We start from the raw sequence: 18,610 nt of genomic DNA on the forward strand, positions 1-18,610 counted from the left end.
CCATATACAAACCTAACCTATTTAACTTTTACATTGTATTTTCTATACACAGTTTGACCTGTATATTTTGTATGATTTTAACAACTGTATATAGCCTTACCTAACTTGGCCAAAATGAACAATGACATCACAGGGGCGAAAAGTACCTGTAAGAGTTATAGGTAACACGTTTTATATGATTACAATGCCTTGCTTACCTAGCCGAATGTCTGAAATAAAATAAAGTAGAGTAAAGTAGAGAAAGTAAAAAGTACCCTTTACTTTTAACTTTTACACCTTGTAGAAATAGTGTGTCGGCTCATAGTTTGTAAAATGAAGATACGTTGGGGACTAAGTAAAGTCCGAGTGTATGACATCCAAGCAAAAAGCCTTCGTTACATATTTACTTACACATCAGACGTCTTGACTATTTCCCTGCACTTGGTTGAAAAGGTCACTTGCATTTCTGCAGAATATTTGTATTAAATTCTTGTTTATTTTACTGTGGATCGTGTTTTGTTTTACCATTCAAGTTTGTTGGTTTATTAAAGTTTTTCCTCTAATTGTAAAGGGATTTTCCTCAAAAGTTTGCATTTTAGTATGGCCTTTATTAAGGTTTAAATATTAATTTCTTACTACAACTCAATTAAGTCTAAATTTAGTAGTTTAACCACACAGTTTGAAGTTCCGAAATGAATTGTTTTTGTATTTTGCAGAAGGTATCTGCACTTTTTTCTACCCATATCTAAAAACAGTGATTAGCCTAATTGTGTCAAATTTTATTTTGATGTCAATATAACAATGGTTGTGTTTTTATACAACTCGTTTTTACTTATTCTTTATTTTTCTAGTTATTACGTTTGTAATTTATAAATTTAACATCTTTGTATACGTTGGATACGTAACATCATAATATAACAATTATTTTTCAGTTCACTTTTTGAGCATATTCGCCGTTTTTATTTAGTTAGGCTATGTTTTTTTTATTTTCACGGACTAAATTCATCATACATTGATTTAGAGGTTCTGACTCTGAATGAAATTTTTAAAGAATCATTAGGTTCTTTTCCAAAAGGAACTATACAAGTATTTATTTTTGTACAGTAAAATGTTTAGTTTTGTACCCAGCGTAGATTAAAGTTAAAAAATACGTCATAAATTAAAGTTGTATGGTCACAAAACGTTTTTATTAACAATTCTTAGAGCTTTTAAACAATTTGTACTTGGTACATTGATTCAAAATATAAATTGGCTTTATATTCTTGAAGACTCAAATGGAAATTAAATAAATCTACTGTACATTATTTCTGTTTTTTATCAAGATAAAAATCATAGCTATCAAATTTTGCGTCAATCTCACTAAATGGTAAACAAATTGCGACAATCAATTCAAGTTACTTTAAATAATAGGTTGAAGTCCACAACAAAAAAAGAAACTTTCAAATAACCGATGAAAGTTGCAAACTAAATTTAACTTGAAAACATTATTTAACGTCCAATTAAAAAGTTGAAATTGCCCCAAGTTGAGATTGACGTGTTTAAGACGGGTCTTGAGCAAATAACAAGAAACTGTTGACTGTTTGGAAGGCAACGTCACAATATTAAAACAGTCTCGGCTTGATCGATTTAAACTTTCTTGTCGTATCGATGTTATTCAAAATCAAAATAAATCGTTACATACAAATGTCACCAATTATTTGAGAAAAACTTATTGTAAAATGTTTTAACAAGTCAATTCAGTCTATTTACAACAAAGAAATTGGTTTTGATTTGAGAAGTTAGAACGAAATGGTTGTAAATATTTATACGAGGAAAACTGTTGTTGGAATTTTAAATGTATACGTGTTTAGAGTACATATCACACATGAATTAAGGAACTGTTTTTCCGCGAACTCTTGGTTCCGCGAATCATCTGTAAATTTATTGAGCTAATTATTTATTTCTGATTCTTATATCTGCTTTGTTTTCGTTAACAATTAAAACCAAAACCTGAAGGATCAAAATGATTAAATTGTGCTTCATTTATTGGACAAGCATGTTGAAAATTGTTTAATGTACTTTTTTCTGGTTGAATGTAAAGATATGTTTAGCACTTTGCTTGAAATATGGTCTTGACCCTGCGAAAACTAATTTTTGGGTCTTAGTGATACATTTTGTGATATTGTGTGTGGCGTTATTATTTAACTACTTTTCTTAATAATGCCCTTAAACATTTCAAAATCTTGGAGACCAATAAGGTGGATTTTAAATATTTATAATTATTTAAAGTTTCTTCTTTTACAATTTTTTAGCCAGTTTAATACAGTTGTAGGTATATACTTTTTTTTATAAATATTCAACAAATGAGTCATGACGATTTTTGAAAGTAGATATTTTACTGAATAAATGTTTAAACGCTCTTATAGTGGAAAAAATAATGCTTATTTGTAGAATCGCGCAATATGAAGACAGGTTCTCTGAAAATATTTCATAATGGAATTGTTTAGTGAAGAAAGTAAAGGAAGCGGAAAATTGGATGAAGAAATTTCTTTAGGATCTGGAGGTAAACTGGAGAACGTCTTAAGACTTATTGAAAGTGCCTAAAGCACCGGCTTGTTAGTAGCCTGATGTAAACCAATTAGGACATATTGTTTGAGGAATTAATTAAACAATTACACTTTTTTCGATTTATTTTCTTATTGTTATTTAGGACAACCTTAAACAGTTTTATCCCAAGAAAACGTAGTGTCAACAGTTTCTAAATTCTCAACAATGTGTTTTTAGTGAATTATCATCTCAAACAGTGACCTAATATATCTGCTAAGGGTTTAGTTAGCAAATTCGCTGTCATAAGCCAGATTATTTAAATCATGAAAATAAAATTTTTTTAAAGAAGATAGCTAACAATAAGACAACAGTTTTGCATATTATACTAATTTTCAAGCTTAATTGAAGATATTTTCCATAATTATAAGGAATAACTTCTTGATCAGCATTGTACGTGTTATTAAATTTACGGAAAGTAAATAAAGATACGTCTTATAACACTTCAAACATATATTTACTCTTATACTGTTACTCACAAGGCGGTAAATATACAAAAGATGGTAAGTGGTGATCGATTTCGATTGGACACTCCAATCATCATCAAACCCACAGATTCGCCTATTGGGTCTGATGATGATTGAAGTGTCCTATCGAAACCGATCACCACTTACCATATTTTGTATATTTACTGTCTTGTAAGTAACAGTATAAAAGTAAATATATGTTTTAAGTGTTATAAGACGTATCTTTATTTACTTTCCGTAATTATAAGGAAGGGATACTATCTCTACTCTGCTCCATAACTAATTATTTTTAGAACTTAAGATCTCAACATCTTCCTGAAACCATCAGGTGGTTTCTGTTTTTATTTTCAGTTATAGAAAATGTCAACAATTATTCTTGAATCAACAAAAACTTACCATTAATAAACTTACAACAAACATTACTTAGTTGGTACTTTAAAAGTACCTAGTTATAGGTTAATAGTGAGTATCTCTGTGTGTTAGTTGTGAGTTAATTTCTGATCATATCGATCACACACACACACACACACACACACACACACACGCACACACACAATGTCTAGTTATAGATATATTTGAAAAACATACTTTTAACATTATTGTCAAAGAAATACCATATCCGATTATATTTCCCGAAAAATTGGATTCATTAAAATGAAGAGGACCGTAAAACTCTCTAATAATCAATGTTTGTTGAACAATTTGTACAAAGTCTCTCTTATTCCTCAGATCACCTGGAGTGGAGGGTGGCGGACTGGGGGCCTTGCCTCCCTGGAGACTCGGAGCTCTCCAAGATGGGAGCTGGCTCCATGGAGCGTAACGTTACCTGCGTATTAACTTCACATGAGGGGTTCCAGGTAAGCTTTAGCTTTTATTTTGATTATTTGAACCCAATGATAGCCAAGCCCTGGTATTTACACTACCTAAAGCCAATTGTTAGTTCAACTAAGTTCAGAATCGATGTTGCCTAAAATCAAATCAACGATTCTCATTTGAAAACGAGCACTACAACCACCAAGCTACTAATATAATTGATGCGATTGATAATTGATTCAATGTCTTTGGTAAGAAAAAAGCGTTGTTAGTGGATATCATTTTTATTGGTAGTGGATCTTATTGTTGATCTTTTGTGGGATGTTATTGGTTGATAGCCCTATGAAAAAAATGCATCTGGGTGGGGAGCGAGTGGCGTAGTGGTTAGAGCGCGGGACTTCAGTCCCTGAGGTCCTGGGTTTGATCCCCGCCAAGTCACCAATGGATTTTATCCAAGTGATAATGCCGCAACCCCTAGGTCTAGCCTGAAGTAATGTGAAAAACAATCCCAGACTCGTGCCTAGCGTTCTAGGACAAACAAATTGGTTGATAGCCCTATGAAAAAAATTGCATCTGGGTCCGGAATCGATTTTGTTTAAAATATAACCAGCGACCTTCAGATTTGAAGGCAAACAGTTTTTTACGCTTTTGGCCATTTTAACTTTTTGTGAATAAACAGCAAAAAAGTTGCCTTTTTGTTGTCAAATGCTGATCTTTTTTTAGATATAAGCATTCATTGATAGCCCGTTGACCAATGGCATGTTGGTTCTCACTCGACTTAGATTCAATGGGTTTCAGCAACTATTGTCTACTGTAGTCGGAATCGATAAGTGAGTTTGTGAAATAACAAAGCTTCAAAGTTCCCACGATTCTTTCTACAGTCACAAATAGATTTTGCTATGTTATTCTTGAGAATGACTTCCAAAATGTTAAGTATCTACATAACGATGTACTTTTTTTTAGTCTTATTTACAACTTTTTCTCTCTATATAAATGAATCTGTAACTTTCTTAATGTGTTTATATTCCTTAAGACAAATCAGCCATCAGACAAGTTACATGTCATTCAAATTTCTATAAGATAATTCGAATCATCCAATCACGATAGCGAACATTACGTCATTTCACTACATATAATAGACTTATCTATTTTCCTACGATTCGACAAGATTTGTATTCCTTAGGGGGTTTATTATCTGAACAAAATTACTTTTTGAACAAGGAAGAATATCTCAATGAGGCACAAACAAATTTTAAACCCTCATAGAGATGGTTAATTCTGAACCATTTATTACAATTTATCCTTCCTCGGCTTATTTTCCCATAAAACATTCTATATTCAACCATGTTAATGGTTGGTTACATGTATTGCCTACTACACTTACATATATATTTACATATTATGAATGATATATTTGTAACACTATAAGAAGTAAAATTCGCCTTTTTCCTTATTAATCCACCTCATTTCTCCATCTACAAAGATCGAAAGTAACATTCTTCGATGATTCTGTACAAAACGTTATTCAAAACTAATAGTAGTGTTTTATTAGAAAAAGTCCTACAACACTAATAAAGAGCTTGTTTGAGCATAGGAAAGATAAGAAATTTTAACAAAATCCATGCATACAATCCATACTCCCCTTATTTTCCATCTGCTAGTGAAATAGAATCTTCCCAAAACACCTTAACAAACGCCTCTTACCAAAAGACAATGAAAGTAAGCAGATAAGAAGACCACAATATAACCATACAATAGTCTACCGCTACCCTGCAACTTTAAGCTGCCACAAGCGCAATATCAGCCCCAAACTTACCTCATTGTTTTCGATCTAACAGTCCTCTCCATTCCGGTTTAGTGTTGTACTTCCAAAGTACTTTTATGTAGGGAAACACCTTGTGGGGTCCCAACTGATTGTCTCGTTGAGTTATTGGTTTAACAAGATTTCTTATTTCTGGGACAGTTTTTAAAAATGTTAAGTTAAAAATTTCTTTGAAATGAATAAAATTACAAAATAGGTACTTGGAAGAAATATATTTCAACCAATTAGGAAAATCCAACTTGATATTTAAGTATTGTATGAATCACCGTAATCCATGAAATCCATGTACACCAAAAAGAAGTACCATGAATACCAGAAGCTAGTTCTAAGTTCAGTAGAAAAATATTCACAAAAACTACGCAAATGATAGTCTTTATCGCCTCAAGAGGAGATTTTGCTTTTCATTTTATTTTTTTTATTTTTAATTCTTACACTAACAGGTGCAATATGAATTAAAGTTCGGTGTAGTTGTGTGTTGTGAACACACAATATTAACATAAAATAATACAAACTAAATTAAATTAATTCATTAACGCCTAAGCGTTGTCTTTTCCAGGTGCTTCACAAAATGCATGCCACAAACTAAAACTTGAACTGTGATCTCCTAATCAAATCAATTCACATTCAGAAATTTGATTATGTCATCATCCCAGTATTTGAAAATCTACATCGGATTCTCCAAAACATAAAATTGCCTATATACAACGAATACAGATCTCATGAATAGATTTACTAAAACGTTCCATATGACAACTATGTGACACTTTTCTCAAAATTACCAGACGCAAATTAAAACGTTTTGAAATAAAACGAAAGAATTTACTCAAACGAGTCGTATAAACGGTGTTGCTCCAGCGACAACATTCAGCTGGCCAAGTTGCGGGGTACAATAAGAAGTTGGTTTTAAGGGAGTAACAAAAACCTACATTACACTAAACTTGGCCCAACTTACGTCCGGAGACAGATAAAAACCCGGTGCAATATGGAGGGCAAGTTCCACCTTGTAGGACTTACCTCGTAAAGTTCCCTCGTTGTGAAGTAACCTGTGCATAAAGTTTGTAGATCTAACTGAATATTACTAATTACCATAATGCAAAGTATAGAACAGGTTTTGTTAATCTTTTCGTAATAAAAACTAGATTCGGCCATCGATCTTTTGTTTTTAATATATTATTTACCGGTACTTTTATTTTGGAGGACTTGTGGGAATATTTTATGACGTAATCAAAAAATGGGTGACATCTCTCTTTTCCAGTTGTCTAAAAAAAAGTAGGTCAACATTTGATTGTGGTCTAAGAAATTATCTTGAAAATTGTGTTTTTATTGACAATTTTTTACTCTTAAATTTTCTGTAAAAAATACTGAGCATATTGAATAAAGCCTGTGTCATACTAGCTAGTGTGCGCTCTACATCAGCTCGAAAATCTCAGCTACGGCTTCAGTGGCTATGTTGCGCCATTGAACAGCACCGCGAAAGCGCTTGCAGAGGTTCAAAGGCCCTGGCCTTTGTAAATTACCAATACATGCTAGTAAAAAACAGTAAACGGGGTTTTAAATAACAAAGAACCATCCATACTACCTTGATTTTAGAATTTTTCAGATACGATTCTTTAATAAGTTAAAGCAGTTTAAAATTGCCGTTTTTCGTCTTCATTCAAAAGAATATTTTATGCTTTATGGTACGATATTTAACTTAATAGTCTTCAAAATGCCATCCTAACTTTGATTCTACGTTAAGTGTAACCTTTGGAAACCCGGGGACCCCAAACCCTTGTGTTTATACGAAACGGCAGAAGTAGGGTGGACCATAACTCAACCCAAGCTCAATTGTAACAGGTTTTGATATTTTTGTAAGAATCCACTTAAGAAACAGAAACCGATTCATTTGATGAACCATCTTTTAAAAATTTTTATAAGTTTGATTGAACTGTTCTTTTCCAATAGATCGAGGCTCTAGTAGGTATTTTCCTTGGTAAAGGAAAACTGATTCTAGGGGTCCCAAAATCTAGAGGTTTCAAAATCAATTGTACTAGATATTTATTTCCTACAGTCTAGTTCCAAACACGATCATAATTATTAGAAAATAAATTTGAAAATGTACTTCCCTGCATTCTCCGTAACATTTATTACTTCTAACAATTAACCGTGTGTAATATTTTTTTCTAAACGTGTCATGCTATGGAAGCCACTAATTAGTCAGTTTTCCCTAAAATATTTGTACATTTTGTAAACCTTTTCACCCAAGTTGTATTAAGGAGACTACAAGCCCGGATAAGCTTATTTGTAGACAGAGGAGATTGCCAACAATGAGTGTGTTCTTTACTATTGTTAAACTGTTCTTTGTGGTGTCTTCCCTTCACAACTGTGGATTTTAGGATAAGTCACTTTATCTAGTCCAGTCTTACTTTGAAAAAATAAAAATAACAACTGTAGAATTGCTATAATTTATTTTCAAACATTTCAAAATTACGATGATTGAAAAGCTTACTTAAATGCTTGAAAAAGATTAAAGGTGTGTGCCTTGATTGCGTCCATGTCTACTAAATGTTCTGTCTTGTCTTTTACTTTAGGATACATTGTCGACTGTGCACCGTACTCATTGGTATTAGGGCCCTAAACAATCAATATCTTGTAAATTATTATTATTTATTCGTAGGAATAGTACTGTAAATAACGATAAATAAACCATACGATTCAAACACTTACAAATTACTCGTAAATTTATCTAAATCAGACAAAAGGAGATAAACTAATAATCCCAATATCATGAGCTAAATAGCTTGTCGATCAATGACTAACATAATCAATAACTAAAGTATAACAGAGATAGTTCTTCTTTCCGCTATATTTTTTTATATGGACTGGCTTACAAGTTCGGGTACGTGCCGGTCCACCATGTATCTGTACATTTACATAGCTAAAAACAATAGCGAATGGCAGGATTTGAACCTGCAGCACCAAGCTTGAATTTCCAACTTTGACTGGAGTGTCAATAATATATGATGGGTTGTAGTCTGAGCAGCAGGTGTCTAGCCTGGAACTGTTTTACACATTACTTCAATGTGTAAGAGCTAGTCCTACTACTTCTGTCCTATTACTTCTGGCTAGTCCTAGAGAGTTGCAGCATTATCACATAGATAAAATCTTTTGATGATTGGCGGGAATTGAACCCGGGATCTGAACTCACCAGATCACTAAATCAGCTCACCCCCCTACTTTGAGTGGAGTGCCAATAGCATGTGATGGGTTGTATTATGAGCACTAGGGGTTGGGGTGTTAACTGTGGGGGGTATTTGGCAGGGTGGGTAGGCGCGTATCGCCATTCCACACCATTTCTTTCACAAAGAACTTTATTACCCTCGGTTTGGTTATTCTCTGCAATCATTTCTTCGCACGACTTCGTTATTTCGCTAACGAATTACTTTGTTTTGTTTAGTTTTTTTTTAGTTTTTTTAGCAGTACAGTAATAGAATATTTGAGAAATTGTGTTTAGTTTCTTAGATAACATGGAAGATAAGTAAAACCTTTAAAATACTTGTGTGTTTAACATTAAATGTATATATATTTGTGTAGATATATATTTAAGCTTGTGATTTCCCAAATAACATTATTTGCCCCAATAACATTATTTTGTACTGTTGATTATTTTTGTAAATGTATTGTAAACCTCCTACAATGAACTAATTACTGTAAATGATACGGAATCCGTATCATTCACAGTTTACAGTTACAAAGTATCCGTATTACGGATACTTGTAATGTAATGTGTACTTGTAATGTGGTTGGTGATTTTTTCTAAATAATCGGTTTTCAATTTAAATAAAGATATTTATTTCAATAAATACACCGATTTACCGTGTCATTTAAATTGCAAATGTTAATTTTCCTTAGTGGTTGTACCAAATGTGTATTTAACATAATTATATTTTTAATTCATTTTTTGTTATTAATTTACTAATCTTTATTTGTACCGTTAAGCCTAATTCGTACCTCAGCTTTGAGACACAAGACTCAAGCAATTATTAACTTGTAAAACAAAAATGTTAATCGATATTGGTCATAGACCTACGGTTTTCGTGTTTTAGTACAATTTTAAGGGATATTTAAATCGAATGAATTGGTAAATAAGTTATTTCAGACTTCATCACCAACCTATTGTGTTTTTTCACATATTTTACAACTCATCAAACCAAAACACTAACAGTATTATCACCACTGCATTTTATTTTGAATTTGAAAAATGTTTTATTCACCAAACGTATTATGATTAAACAATATTTTAAGTACTAAGTGTCACCGAGCAACCATGCAGGACAAGTTTATTAAAAGTTGTAAGCTTTCTAAGAAACGTCGAAGAAAAGCGTAATGGCCTGGTGAGAGCGATTCTAACAGTTTCCTTCGGGCTGCGACGTCGCTGATTAAAGAAGTTATTAAATTCCCTCTGAGCCAATGAAGCATGAAACGCCAAAAGCGTAATTGATTTGGCTTTCGGCTAAAAGGTTCAATTTTATTTTCTTCAGGAAAGTTCAGTCATATGCTTTTCATATTGAAACCACTGGAAACAAATTTTGTTTCCACACTTTGTTATGTTCTTGCGCAATATAAAATTATGAAATGTGTGCTTCATTTCATTAAACTAATTTGGCTTTCGGTGAAAAGGTTGGTTTTTATTTTTCTCTCTAATGTACAGGCAAATAGTTTCTCTCTTTTACAGCATAACCGCTGAAAATAAATTTTTATTCGTGGTTTTCGTCAGCAATAATGTTTGTGTTTTTCTTAGCAATAACAACTTAACACTTCAGTTTTGATGGGATTTTCGATACTGTCAAGTGTCTCAATGTAGATTAAAGTAGAATATAAATCAATTCTACGCGTTTGTAATTCTAGAAAATTAAAAGACATCCTAGAATATTCAGGTCGTAGCAATGTAAAATCATACATTACATGTGTCTTAGAAATTTAATATTAAAGTTACTACGAGACTAATTTGAAAGCAATACTTCAGATATTTAAAAACTATTACATTCTTTATCCATTCAACTTTATGAGTCATTATCATAATTCAAAATATAGGTATCGTCATATGTATGATGATGAAAAATCCCTGGATATTATAGCTAGCTATACTTCCAATCTCAAACTTGAACTAAGACTTTACTTAAGTACTTTAAAGCTAATATTATAAACCTCTCTATGGATACTTTTTTTGTCAGATCCAATTATGAAGTTAGGCTAAATTTGAATTTTACTTGAAGGACATAATAAAAAACCCTGTTTTAAAAAGTGTCAAATCATCTTGTAAAGTAAAGCTGGTTTTTGTCTACTCGTGTACCTAAAAAATGTGAAACCAGTTGAACCAAATAGGCTGATATTTCAGGCAAATGTGAAATCGATTAACAAGGGTGTGATATTAACCTCCACTTTTTGCCATTTGATTTCTCTTATTAAACACTTTAAAATGAGAGGTCACTTGATAGGGGCTTACCTATGAAAATCTGGGCTGCCCCCAAAATACCCCATTTTGGGGGACAGGCCAAAGTTGTGATTTTGATGAAAAATTGCAGTTTTTTATGTTTTAAACATGTGCCGATTTTGTTTTCCTACCTCTACGCGTTAAAAAGTTAAATGGGGATGTCCAGATTCTTGCTTGCCCATCTCAAGTTTTAAAATGGCTACCATTTTGGTTAGGAGTGTGATATCGACCTCCGGTTTGGGCCATTTTTTATGTTGTAAACATATGCCAATTTTGATTTTCCTACTGCAGCTCACCCCCCTACTTTGACTGGAGTGCCAATAGCATGTGATGGGCTGTATTATGAGTGACGGTTGAAAAGTTAACTGGGTGTGTCTAGACTTTTGCCTAATCCTGTAGCCTATGTCTTGTCTTTCTGTACCAATCCCAGTAAACCCCTTGTTTGTTGTAGAACTCTCTGCAGATAGACGAAGAGAACTGTCTGTTAGTGTCCACCAAGCCGGAGACTCAGAGGGACTGTACCCTGCCCACTCAGCAGGACTGTGTGCTGACGGAGTGGTCATCCTGGACCTCCTGTTGTGACGGTACTCAGCACCGGACCAGGAGTGTGCTGGTAGCGCCGCACTACGGTGGACAGTCCTGCCCTCAGGTAAAATAAATACCGTGATTAGTAGAGTAACCTAACCTAACATAACCTAACCTAACCCAGGTTAATCTAACGTTACTTAACCTGACCTGACCTAACCTAAACTAGTCTAACATTACCTATCCTAACCCAAACTAACCTAACCAAGCCTAATCTAACGTTACCCAACCTAACCTAATCTACTCTTACCTAACCTAATCGAAACTAACCTAACCTAAACGTAACTAACCTAACCAATCTAACTTAATCCAAACTAACCTAACCGAACCGAACCTAATCCAACCTAACCTAATATAAACTAACCTAACCTATCTAACCTAACCTTATCTAACGTCACCTAACCTAACCTAAACTAAACTAAACTAATTCAACCCAACCTAATCTAAACTAACATTACCTAACCTAACCTAATCCAACCTAAACTAAACTAAACTAATCCACCCTAACCTAATCTAAACTAACCTAACCTAAACTAACCTTACCTAACCTAGCCTAATCTAACCTAACCTTATATCTATTGTTTTCTATGCTAACGCTTCAACCAGTTTTAGAACAAAAGTCAACACAGTTGAACTTTGCCACCAATAAAGTGAGATAATATAAATTATCAATATCTGTCAAACATGCAGTTTTCATCATGGCAAACTGAAAGGGGGCTAATGCCTTTATGCCATATCAAAAATTATAGTAACAAAAACTGAAAGAGATAATCGAATTTTGATACCAACTCACTAACTCACTCGGTCTATTCAACCATGTTTTGTTAAAATAAATACCATTTACTGCTGGTCCATACAGATGGGACGTGTACTTCGGTGTCAATGCTTAATAATGAACACTTTCAATACTTTTATTGAATTTATCTATAGAAAAGTAGCTATTACCACGGTAAGGCCTGAGCCTTGGACCGATTTTCTTTTTTAATTTTGATGTCCCCAGAGGCGAAAAAACTCTTCGTTCAAATTTTTATATCATATAGATGTATTGAAAAATATGGCTTGCCTGTGTAGGGTGGGATAAAATTGAAAGAGTTTGTAAACCAGCAAGATCGGGTTATGGAAACGGGGTATAGAAACGGGGGATGGTTGTTTGTTTGTATATGGAGTATTGCAATTCTCTAAAATTGATTTAAAATTTTTACCATTAAAATATCGGAATGCCAACTTTTGAATACAACCATTGTGTAGAACTAAAAAAACCAAACCATTGTGTATAATATAACATTGTTGTACAATAACAGGTAACGGAGAAAAATCAAAATACATTTTTTATTTTCATGGTAAAAAAGAAAACTTTTGTACATTGGTTTGCTTGGGTATGGATTTATGTTCATCAAATTTGATTAATCTATTTATTTAATCTACTATTAACATTTAGTAAAAAACACTTTTTACCCTCTCCGTAGCAGCAAACCTAGGAACTCGTTAAATCTATTGTTATTTAAGTGGGGAATAAGTATGTATTGTTTATGGAATTATTTTGGTAAAAATCCAATCAGACGAATTGAAATTCACTTAGTCTGGATTAGAGGAGTGTGGAATCGTAATATAAAGCCATGAACCAATGAGCTAGTTGACGCCCGTATTTGGTACCAACATCTTGATTTTCTAGCAGAGTTGCCGTGCCAGTGCTAAATTCAGTTGTAATTCTAGCTCAGTGTTTTGACTCAGTCACAATCACTTCATCAAGACAACAAAAAGATTTTTAACGTATTTAGCTGACTCGATTGCTCAATTATTGATATCGCGACAAACCACAATCCAAAGGCAGCGGGTTCGTCTCTTGGTTCAGCCAATAAAATATAATTTAAAAGTACATTTCATTCTGAAATTGTATCGAATCACTTCTGACTTGCATTTTTAAGTTCACATATGTTATTCCCAATATCCCATATCGTCTGGCAAACGTAATGATAAATGATATCACTAACCTCTTCAGAGGGTTGAAATTTTAACTTTAAGGATGTTTCCTACTCAAAAACTATTATCACTATAGTGACCTAGTTTCAGTTTAAATGTAGGTACCAACTTTATGAAAACACTTGACAAACAACTGTATGACAACGAACAAGTGAACTCATTAAAACACAACCTACATTCACCATGTTAACGACATGGTGCATTCATAAGAGTAGAGCACCTGCATTTTATAACACTTCCGTTATGAGAATGTTGGCTTCAGAAAGCATATTGCCCTAGAAAAATATATAAATATGCTTTAAGTGTGGACTGTAAGTCTGTAAGTTTTCAATGTATGCTTTTTTATTATAAGTGGAGTACGAAATTTGTTATTTAAAGCTACTGAAGCAACTGTTTATTTATAGATTAACTAAAATATAGTTTGTTAAATATATTTTTTTACAAATGTTAAAGATGAGCAATATGAGAATCGTCAACAAATGTCATCAAAATATAATTACTATTGGCAAAACAACTTCTTACTACTAACGATTTTATATAAATAAATACTTAAAGCTACTGAAAATGTACAGTATTTTAAACATAAGAATAGTTTTTAATTGCCTAAATTTTATATTAATTTTTTTAAAGCTTAAATAAACAATAAATTCAAAATAAATTTATTTTATCCTGCAACAGAATAATTATTATTGAACAATAAATTACTTGAAACACATTTTTAATTAACTTTGAACATTAATTAAACATATTCATTGAAATTTCATTGAATAGCTTTTCACAAACTGTGAAAAAAGGACAGAGGCATTTTTACATAGACTTTGATTTAGTCAAATCGTCAATTTTTCCTGCATAATTTGTTACATTTTATTTCGTATTCAATATGTTAACAATATATATTCTCAACACGGATACCTTTGATAAATTAATTGTAAAAAAGAAAGGAGCTATACACAAGTTTACGGTTAATTTTAAGGTAGATTAACTTAACGGTAATATCTACAATTAATCAAGCCTTTTAACTCATAACTAATAGGTTTCAATATAAATAGTAGGCTACTAATCAAAAGCTATACTTTCCTAACTTAAATTTTATATAACAATTACCTATGCTATCGAAAAAAGTCTCGTTCATATAGATTCGGGTTCAAAATTCTTAAAGTTTTATGATTTGGAAACTAATAATGAATATCTAATCTATAGAACCAAAATAAGGATGTCCTTTTATAGCAGTAACTTATTTATGATACATGTCACAAGGTATATCACGTTTTTAAAACTAAAATTTTTCCTTGGTAAATCAATAGGTACCTTTTTCAAGCAGACTACGATGTTAGATATTCTGAGAGAGATTCTGATTTCTATTTGGATTAAATCGAGCGTAACGAGTTGTCCTTATAAGGTCTTCTTTTCTCAGAACCATCAGCAAAAGTCACTTCTTCGTATACTGTTCAGGGAATAAAAATATGATCATAGAATTAATATTCAGCATCAATACTTTGGTTCATTACAAATGTTGGCTTTAAAATATAAAGGACCTTTTTGAGAGTTATGGTTTATCGAAAACAATTTTAGGCTTTATTGTTCTAGGGGTAGAAATATGTCTTCCATAAATTGTCAAGGTGTAGTTATTGTGCATCAGCAGTTTTTTTTTATTTAAGATTTAGGATGTTCAAAAGGGATTTTAATTCTCTGTGTTTGTGTTTTCCCTTGTGTGTTGTAAAACATACTAAAACCTAATTTCATTGCTAAAATAATAAGGACTTCGTTTATAAAACTTTTAAAAGAGGTGCAATAAACTATACACAAACTTAATACCCGTGCTGTAGCAAACCTACAAACTAAATTAATTTTAATTTGTCCGATTGGATTCAACCAAAACATTTCCATAAACAAGACACATTTATTCCCCAATTAAATTACATTAGATTTACGAATACTTAGGTTTGCTACTACGGGGAAGGGAACACGTATTTTTTACGAAATATTAATTGCATAGGATGAATAAAGAAATTTGCCAAATTTGATCAATGTCCATAAACAAAAGAGCTACAATATGTTTTTTTTTCTTCATAAGAAATACATGGGGATTATTTGGTATATACATTTTTGGTTGATTGTTAGCATTATGACTACTCCACCCAGCCACTGTTACTTGCAAAGATTTTACAACCAATTTACCAAATTCAGTTTTAACAGTTTCATTCATTTACAATCCCGTTTATTGTTCTTCAGCTGAGCGAATGGAGATCCTGCGAGGCGGAAGACAACTCCATCGACGGCAGCGGGGTGGAGCCCGGGTGCGCTCCTCACACGGAGGGTGTGCGACTCAGGGTGGAGCGATGGGGAGAGTGTAGGCCTTCGCCCCACGAGGTGTGGGATGGCGAGAACAGCGACAGAGCTGACAACTACTACAAGCACTGGCCCCAGGTCGGCACCCAGAGGAGAGAGTTCACATGTCTGAATGTCAACGGGACTACAGTTCCCCTCAGGTTAGACTTATCTTGAGTTGGAATAAAGATAGATTTAAGATACAAGAGTAATTTGATTTCAGAATATCTCTCAGGTTGGTGGTTGCGAATTTTACAACTTTTGTCTATCCTTCATGCGTAGACCTTCGCGACCGGTAGCATTGAAATCCATGGTGATGGTTTTCGGCGTCAACCGCGTCGTCAGTAGTATTTCACTGCCAGACGTTTCGCCCTCACTATGAAGTGGCATCCTCAGTGGCTAGGCTGAGACTGAGACAGTGTTGTCTATACTTGTTCGACACGTAGCTGACAAATGTTTTCTATTCTCGAAACGAACTGTACAACCATTACCTGCCCTTGTTGTTTCCCGATCAAGTAGTGGACAACATTCCAAAATGAGGTTAAAGAGTTGAACAGGTATTGGACAACATCTTGACTCCATTGAAAACATCAGTGCTTAATTTATATTTAGGTTTGATCAGTGTAGGAGCAAACAAGGAAGAATGGAAGAAATGTTACATTAGGTTGGATCGAGTTAGTTTCAGCTATGTAAGGTTGATTTTTGTCGTTTATAAAATTTCAAGTAATCAGATTGGATTTGTTTATGTTTGCGGTATGTTTTTTGGGGTTTTGAAAGGAAGCTGACCAAACTCGGACTCGTTCGTCTGTATCTTAGACTTTTACTTTTATTGCTTTATTACATTTATCTTAAAAAGCATTAGTAAGTGATAGTCCAAAGACAAATGACAACTTTAAGTGAGTCGGTGGCTCAGTCGGTAGCGTCGCGGACTTCGAGCCCAAGGCAGTAGTGTCGTGGGTTCGGATCCTGGTCACTGCCGATAACATTTTATCGGGAGACGGAACTCGTGACATAATCCTACCCGGGTATTGTTGAAGCTAATCGCCTGATTTATGGCCTTTCCTGGTAGTTGAGGGGTAGCAAGCGCTAGAGTGGGGGTTGAGCGAGACAGAAGATCGAGTTTGTTGCCCCCAGCGACACCGGACGGCTGACGTTCCCAGAAGGGTTGACATTACAACAATTCGACTTAAAGTATTTGAATGGACTTCCGTTAACAAATAATGAGATGAAGGGAATCAGTGTTTAGTAATAGGAAAGGTAAAGGAAATATGAGTGATTAGCGTACAAGGGTTTCATTTGCTATTTCTTAGATATTCCAGTATATATATGTAATATTTATGTCATAGTTTATTTATTTGAGTCGTAAATTAAGACTTGTTGAAAGATTTGTTTATACAAAATAAGAAAATCATAGTTTTGTACGGTATTGAACAAGTTCTATTCAAATCTTTACTGCAAACGTCACATTCCGAATACCAATTGTGTGACGAGAAAATACGTCATCTAACCAGTCACTAACCAGAAAAGATTTCATCAACTGATGTTGATGAAAATCTATTTCTGGTCATTTATGATCTAGTAGTGACTTAGTTATGTCAATTCTGTTAAACTATAGGGTGTTAAGTAACTCTCTACCAACCTTTTAGAATATAATGTCTGTGTTAATAACGAATTTATAAATACAGTATCACATTTAAAGCACCTGTAAATCAATGGTTACACACAGAGCCACCATTTTGTTTTTAGCGAATTTCCCTATAGGGGAGTAGCTATTACCGTAGGTCTCATGGTAAGACTTAGGCCCGGGACCGATTTACTTTTTCATTTTGATGTCCCCAGAGGCCAAAAACACCATTCGTTCAAATTTTTATATATGTATATATATATATATAATATATATATATATATATATATATAGATTTATATATATATGTGTCCGTGAACACGATAACTTGAGTATTTTTTATCCGATTTTGATGAAATTTGGTTTGAAGGTGTAAGGCGGGATAAACTTGAATGAGTTCGTGATCCAGCATGATCGGATCATGGGAACAGGGTTTTATGGGGGGTTTTATGGGGTAAAAATTGGGTTTTCTCACTTTTGACCCTCAAAACACAAAGTTTTCCAATTTTTCTCTAAACCTTCTTAATGAGCTTAAAAAAACAAACAATTCAGTATATCAAAGTGTTTTTGTACGGTTGTTGGTTACGGAGAAAACTAAAAAAATTGTAAATTTAAAATTCCCATGTTATTCTTATGGAGAATATTGTAAAATGTTGTAGTTTGCTTGTTTATGGATATCTTTTGTTCAAACTTGGCAAATATATTCATTTTCTACTAAGCAATAATTATTTTACTTAAAACACAAACTTTATTAGTTTCCTTGTAGCAGCAAACCTAGGTACTCGTTAAACCTAATGTTATTTAAATAGATCGATTGAAAATCAATTCAGCCAAATGGAAATTCGCTTAGACGGCAGGTTTGCTGCGGCGGGGGTATTTTTATATCCATGTTACTTAAAATTTTAAATTGTAAATAAATGTTAATGCTAGTACGATTAGTTTTTGCAAGGATATAT

At 33.3% G+C, this 18,610-nt stretch overlaps 1 protein-coding gene across 3 annotated transcripts in view; it reads left to right on the forward strand.

Annotated features, from left to right (window-relative positions):
• LOC128987626 (thrombospondin type-1 domain-containing protein 7A-like) overlaps window positions 1–18,610 on the forward strand; it is a 268,164-nt gene that overhangs the window by 189,786 nt on the left and 59,768 nt on the right. For all 3 annotated transcript variants that reach the window (XM_054408575.1, XM_054408577.1, XM_054408576.1), the window contains 3 exons: window positions 3,759–3,886; window positions 11,589–11,786; window positions 15,935–16,191. In XM_054408575.1, the coding sequence (XP_054264550.1) occupies window positions 3,759–3,886; window positions 11,589–11,786; window positions 15,935–16,191 (583 nt within the window). The remainder of the gene's footprint in view (window positions 1–3,758; window positions 3,887–11,588; window positions 11,787–15,934; window positions 16,192–18,610) is intronic.

This window comes from Macrosteles quadrilineatus, unplaced genomic scaffold, assembly GCF_028750875.1.
Source record: "Macrosteles quadrilineatus isolate MER2022 unplaced genomic scaffold, UCM_ALF_1.0 Scaffold_2__2_contigs__length_208266976, whole genome shotgun sequence".
Classification (NCBI taxonomy): Eukaryota; Metazoa; Arthropoda; class Insecta; order Hemiptera; family Cicadellidae; genus Macrosteles; species Macrosteles quadrilineatus.